The sequence below is a fragment of the Carya illinoinensis genome, chromosome 8 (assembly GCF_018687715.1).
Source record: "Carya illinoinensis cultivar Pawnee chromosome 8, C.illinoinensisPawnee_v1, whole genome shotgun sequence".
NCBI classification, from domain to species: domain Eukaryota; kingdom Viridiplantae; phylum Streptophyta; class Magnoliopsida; order Fagales; family Juglandaceae; genus Carya; species Carya illinoinensis.
The window spans coordinates 36,389,008-36,395,495 of record NC_056759.1 but is presented as its reverse complement, the minus strand read 5'-3'; the positions used below and the strand labels follow the sequence as shown (position 1 = coordinate 36,395,495).

The 6,488-nt window shown below is 33.2% G+C and overlaps 1 protein-coding gene across 1 annotated transcript; it reads left to right on the top strand.

Moving 5' to 3' along the window:
* The first annotated feature begins 1,507 nt into the window (after positions 1-1,507).
* LOC122274688 (putative receptor protein kinase ZmPK1) lies at positions 1,508-4,123 on the top strand. Its single transcript, XM_043083705.1, has 2 exons — positions 1,508-2,758; positions 2,789-4,123. Exons 1-2 carry the CDS (start codon positions 1,597-1,599, stop codon positions 3,997-3,999), a joined length of 2,373 nt encoding a protein of 790 aa, XP_042939639.1. The 5' UTR covers positions 1,508-1,596; the 3' UTR covers positions 4,000-4,123.
* Positions 4,124-6,488: the final 2,365 nt, after the last annotated feature.

Genomic DNA, 6,488 nt, shown 5'->3' with positions numbered 1-6,488 from the left:
TGTAATGTACTTGTGCCAACTTGAAGGTTTCATGTGGGAGAGAGCTAAATACATCAAGTGTGTCTTTTAATATTCATTACCGCTTGAAATATTTATACTAGCATCAGACTTTGATCTCAAGAATATAGATTTGGCTCTCATATACAGAAAGATCAAGATCCATTTAAGTATATATATAAATTTGAGTTCTCAATTAGGTGGGAGAAATGTATATCCTTAATAGAATGGATCCTATTTATGGCCAATATGTTCTACCTAGCATTATCAATTTATTAGAGCATCCTCACCGGATAATGCATATGTAAAAATAAAGTTACTTTTTCAACCCTTAGAGATAAAAGTTACTACAATGGATTATCCATAGTCAAATATTTTAACTTTAAGCTACAATATATGTAAAGGAAAAAACAAATTTGATAGTTACTGTTCAATAAGCAAATTTTTATTTTATTGTTTTTGTAACTCTCCCTGTCTCTTGATGTTCAACCCGCAAAAAGCTACCAAACTCAGAAAAATGATCTTGGGTAGAATAAAATCTGGAAAAATATGATAAAATAGTAAAATAAATATTACTAATAAAATATAATAGGTAGAATAGTAAAATATAATAAAATCAAATAAATTTATAATTAAAAAAAATTAAATATTTTTAAAATTATTAATTAGTCATTACTATATAATAAATAAATTGATATCCAATATAGAGATTTAATGTGAATAATCAAACTTAAATTTATTTTATATTATTTTATTGTTATATAATAAAAAAATAACTATTTTAATATGAAAATTAATATAAATAAAATAATTAAAATTAAAATTTATTTTATATTCATAAAAAGTATCATTTACATATATATATATATATATATATATAATCTAATAACAATATTTTTAGAGTGCGTTTGAGTGCCGTGGTGATATGAAACTACCTCAAATTTTTCTGTACGGTTGGCTCGACTTCGCATCCAAATGTTTTTACTCGAACCCATCATATTTCTTCCCTGTTCCTTGATTGAACAATTTGATACTTTTGCATGGCAGAGGAGTCAATCGGTAAAAATTATTGATGCGCAATTAATGCCTAAGTCGTACGAACAAACTCTTAAGAAATGCTGGGAAAATAGGATGATAATAAAAATACGTAAACAGTAATAAAATGGTTTATAAATAATAATTATGAAATTATTTATAAATAATAATAAAATATTTTGAGTTAAAATGTTTTATAAAATTTTATAAAATAAGAAAAAGAAATTAAATAAAAATATTATAAAATTAAAATATTATTATAATATAATTTTTTAATATAATTTTTATTTATATTTTTTATATTTTATATCAACGTTTGAAAAAAATTATAATAATTAATAATAATTTTTATTTTTTTAAAATGATTTGTAAGGATTAGATAAAAAAGTAATTAAGAAAAATATTTTTATTTGGATAGCATTTAGATTTCGAGATGAGACCAAACCAATTGGGTCTTCAAACGGGAACTAATAGGTCAAATTCTTGTCGTGGGAATTCAAAGTGCAGTATAAGAAAATTTCAGCAAGTAGAAAGATCTCGAGGAAATTAACTCTTGCATTTCCCATGGATATCTCAACGTTCCTTCTTCTTTTTCTCCTGCAAACTCCTCTATCTTCATCTAAAGTGCTTGACATTCTCAAAGGCTCATCTCTATCTGTCGGGAAACCAAGCGACAAGTTAGTTTCAGCGAGTGGTGAATTCTCTGCAGGGTTTTTCCCCATTGGGGATAACGCTTTCTGCTTTTCCATATGGTTAACAATATCCTCGGTTCCCACAGTCGTTTGGATGGCAAACCGAGACGATCCTGTTGAAAGAGGTTCGGCAATCTCACTTTCGAAAGATGGCAAGCTTATCCTCAGAAACTCTGTTGGTAACATCATTTGGACGACTAAAACGGCAGCCTTGACCACATCACGGACCTCCCAATTGCAGCTACAGCTCCTAAACACAGGCAATCTCGTTCTTCATTATAACTCTCATAATGGTTTCATCTGGCAAAGCTTTGACTCACCTACAGATACACTTCTCCCTCGACAAACACTAACCTGGGTTTCAAGCCTAGTGTCAAAGTCACGCCAAGGTGACTATTCTTCTGGCTACTATAAACTATATTTCGACAATGATAATGTCCTCCACCTGCTTTTCCAAGATCCGACGATATCCAGTCTCTACTGGCCCTATCCATTCTTGACTGACCCTGCAGCAACCGAAAGGTCTAGGTACAACGATAGTAGAGCTGCGGTACTAGACGCGTTGGGCTATTTCTGTTCATCTGACAAGTTTGAATTCCGAGCAACAGATTTTCCTCTGGTATTGCACAGACGACTGACTCTTGATACTGACGGCAACCTGCGATTATACAGCCTGCAAAAGATGAATGAGACTAGGGATTGGGTTGTAAAATGGCAAGCATTCTCGGATCCATGCAGGATTCATGGAATCTGTGGACCCAATAGTCTGTGTAGTTATAATCATGCTTCTGGTCGGAGCTGCAATTGCTTGCGGGGATTCAAGATGAAAGATCCGACTGACTGGTCTTATGGGTGTATACCAGAATTCAATCTTTCTTGCAATCAAAGTGATGAGTCTAGCTTTGTCCAACTTGCTCATGTCGAGTTCTATGGTTCTGATTCAGGCTTCCTACCTAATGTTACCTTACAAACCTGCCAAAAAGAATGCCTGAAACGGTGTAATTGCAAAGGTTTCCAATTTAAATTTAGCACAGGTCATTAGGATGGTGCGGGTGCCAATGATTGTTACCCCAAGTTTCTTCTAGCCAACAGACGACGTTCACCCAGTTTCGAAGGAGATTTGTATCTAAGGCTACCCAAAGATGGTCTTGTTTATAACAAGCCGCCTGATAAAGAACAAAGGTTAGAATGTTTATACAAACCAGTTACGCAACAAAGAAAAACTTACGAAAATCAGACGGTGAAGCTTTTGCTTTGGTTTGCCACTATCTTGGGTGGTGTAGAGGTTACTTGCATTTTCCTAGTGTTTGTTTTCTTGTCAAGGACTAGTAAAAATTCTGATCCAGCTGCACAAGAATACCTCCTGACAACTAGATTCAAAAGATTCACCTTCTCTGAGCTGAAAAGGGCGACGCAGGGTTTCAGGGAACTGATTGGACAAGGAGCAGGAGGGGCAGTATACAAAGGAGTACTACCTGATCAGCGGGTAGCTGCAATCAAGCGCCTCAACGATGCCACCCAAGGAGAAGCAGAGTTCCTAGCAAAAGTAAACACCGTTGGGAGGCTTAATCACATGAACTTGATCGAGATCTGGGGATACTGTACAGAGGGGAAGCACCGGCTTCTAGTGTACGAGTACATGGAGCTTGGATCCTTGGCGAAAATTCTTAGTTCAAATACACTTGATTGGGAAAAAAGGTTTGAAATTGCAGTGGGCACAGCGAAAGGCCTAGCTTATTTGCATGAAGAGTGCCTAGAATGGGTATTACATTGCGATGTGAAGCCTCAGAACATACTCCTGGACTCAAACTATCAACCAAAGATAGCAGATTTTGGCCTGTCTAAACTACGAAATAGAGGTGAGGTTGATGGTTCAAGCTTCTCTAAGATGAGAGGAACCAGAGGTTACATGGCTCCTGAATGGGTTTACAATCTTCCCATCACTTCTAAAGTGGATGTCTATAGTTATGGAGTCGTTGTGTTGGAAATGGTTACTGGAAACAGCCCCTCAGGCATGCATACCTCTGAATGCAGAGGAGCGAGAAAGTATAGGAGTCGAGTCACGTTACTGAGGGAGGAAATCATGAATAAAATTGCTGCTTCAAGGGAGTCGTTGATTGAAGAAATCGTAGAACCCAGCATGGATGGAAAATATGACATGGCTACGATGGAACTTCTGGTTAAAGTCACTTTACAGTGCGTGGCCGAAGACAAGGATGATAGACCCACCATGAAGCAGGTTGTAGAGATGCTTCTGTCGCACAAGGTTGATTAATTTCTTAAAGTTTAGATCATGTAACCCTTTTTTTTTTTTTTAATGTTTGATGAAGGACAGATGTTCCTGGACCGTAGTAGATTGTCGAAGATTAGACGCTGTAATCCACCTGGTTCGCTCAGATCCAGCTCTTCACAAGATTTATGAGTTTTAGAAATTAAATGTGAGCATGTTATTTATTATTGAGTCCACAACATGTGATATCTTTAATATAATAATTTTGTGGTATATTGATGCCATCATCGGGACATCATATTTTAGAAACATGATATCTTTACAGGGTATTGATATTTTTCTATTATCATATAAACTTAGATAATGTATAATCTGGTTGAAACATGTTCTTTGAGATAAATTTATATTGCTCTTATTAATATTTATTAAAAATTTAATAATATTCTTATAGTCTAGAAAATATGCTACATAATTAATGAGTAAGCGGCAACTCACCGTTTTTTATCCATATATATTTGAAGAGTACTTTAGATTGAGGTTTGACTCATAAAGTTGATTGAGGTTGGGGGCAGAACTTGTTAACGTCGACTTCTTTGTCTTTCATAGACTTCCTACCTAAAGTTGATTGAGGTTGATAGACTTCTTCGGGGGCCGTACTCCAACTAGTTTCCAAAAATCAATTAATATATTTGTATAAATTAATTAATATATTTCTCAGCACCACTTGTAGCTAGCATTGAACAATTCAAAAACACATATTATAAGTAGAATTAAACCAATGTATATAAAAATCATGATCTAGAATCCTTAACCGAAAAATGAGAGATGGTCAAGTATGCTAGCGCTCTAAGGAGATGTTGATCGGTCATGTCATTATTATTATTATTATTATTATTATTGATATACTTGAATCGGAAGAGGAGGGTTTCAAACTCTAAACCTCTATTTTGGAAGCAGAGAGTTATGTCTGTTAGGCCACCAGCCTTTGGCGGCCAAGTTATTATTGACAACAACAAAATCCAACCTGCATGCATATATAATATTCTAACATTAATATGTAATACGTATTAATTGTCTCATGTATATGTTTGTTGCATGCGTGAATTACAATTTGATAGCATATCCCACTAGTAATCCTAATAATATCCCTCCTACAGCTTGCCCTCCGCGATGGAAATTGAGGACCTTTCATATTGTTTCAGTTATAGGATTGATTGAGAGTACGTTCAGCTTGTTTTAACGTAGTTGTTCAAAAAATACGTTAAAAGAAGAAAATACAATAATTGTATAGTCATATATGTTAAATAAAACTATATTAATATATTAGGAATAATAATTAATCAAATAAATAAATTCAATATTTATACTATCAAAAATTGAACGGAATAAAACATTACGGGGAATGAAATATCTTATTACCAGTATTTTCAGTAACATCATTATGAATATCATACTTCTTATTAATATAAAATTTATTATTGAACAATTAATTAATATCACATTGTGAAAATATGAAACTTGTTATTAATCTCAGATTTCTTATTAATGCAGTAAATTTGTCTAAAACATATTTACATTTCCAAATGATATATCTAAAGAAATAATTAAATAAAAATCATTAATAAATGAAATATATATATATATATATAAATATAAAGGTAACCAACACAAGCAAATAAAATCTTGTAAAACATTAATTTTTTATGTGAAAATAATATAGTTTAAAAAAATTATTTTATTTAAATGATTTCATTCTTTTCGAAAAATTATTTAATATTAATTTATTTATTAAAACTCGTCATTTTATTTTATAATAAAAAAATATTATTTTTAGATTAAGAATAAAAAATTTGATTTTAAAATTTAATAAAATTTCTCTCCTTCTCTATTTCTTCATTCCTTATTTCTCTATGTATTATTTTTATTAAAAGTTTCACTATCATATAACAGCACCGGATATTGCATATGGCCCTATCGGGGATCAATGTAGACACCAGCTGTCAACAATTACACATTTGCAGTAAAATATTGCAGTGCCCACGATAAAGATCAAAAGGAACAAGGGAAAGAGACGAAGTTTGTTATTTTATGGAGTCCAAGATTGAGGAGTGCTCTTAGAGAAGAGACAAAAAGCCGAAAAAGACATGGCACTTGCAGTGAGCAACTAAAATAAATTTTTCCTTCGCAGTTTGCACTCTCTATCTTCCATCCTTTCATCAATTAACGTGTAGATGTAAATAAATCTCTCAGGCTGAAACTGATCGACACAGCCCTCTTCCCCCATCCCTAATCTCTCTATCAATCTCTTAGACTCGCTGTTTCAACTCTCCGATAGTTGTTGGATTTCAATTTCAATGAATTTCTCGTTAGTTTTATCTCATTTTATGGATGTTTTTATTTTTGGTTGATGGATCTGATTTTGAATGAAATTCTCCTCAGTGTTTGGTGTATACGAATTTGGTCTCAATTTTGCTTGTTGCATGCACTGGTTTCACAGACCAGAAGCAGAAATCAGAGAGCAGAACTAAGGGGTT

Excerpts from the sequence above, each read along its gene's own strand:
- LOC122274688 (XM_043083705.1), top strand. The coding sequence starts at position 1,597 with ATGGATATCTCAACGTTCCTTCTTCTTTTTCTCCTGCAAACTCCTCTA. Across the intron at positions 2,759-2,788 it reads CCAATTTAAATTTAGCACAG|GTTACCCCAAGTTTCTTCTA; the intron begins GTCATTAGGATG and ends GTGCCAATGATT.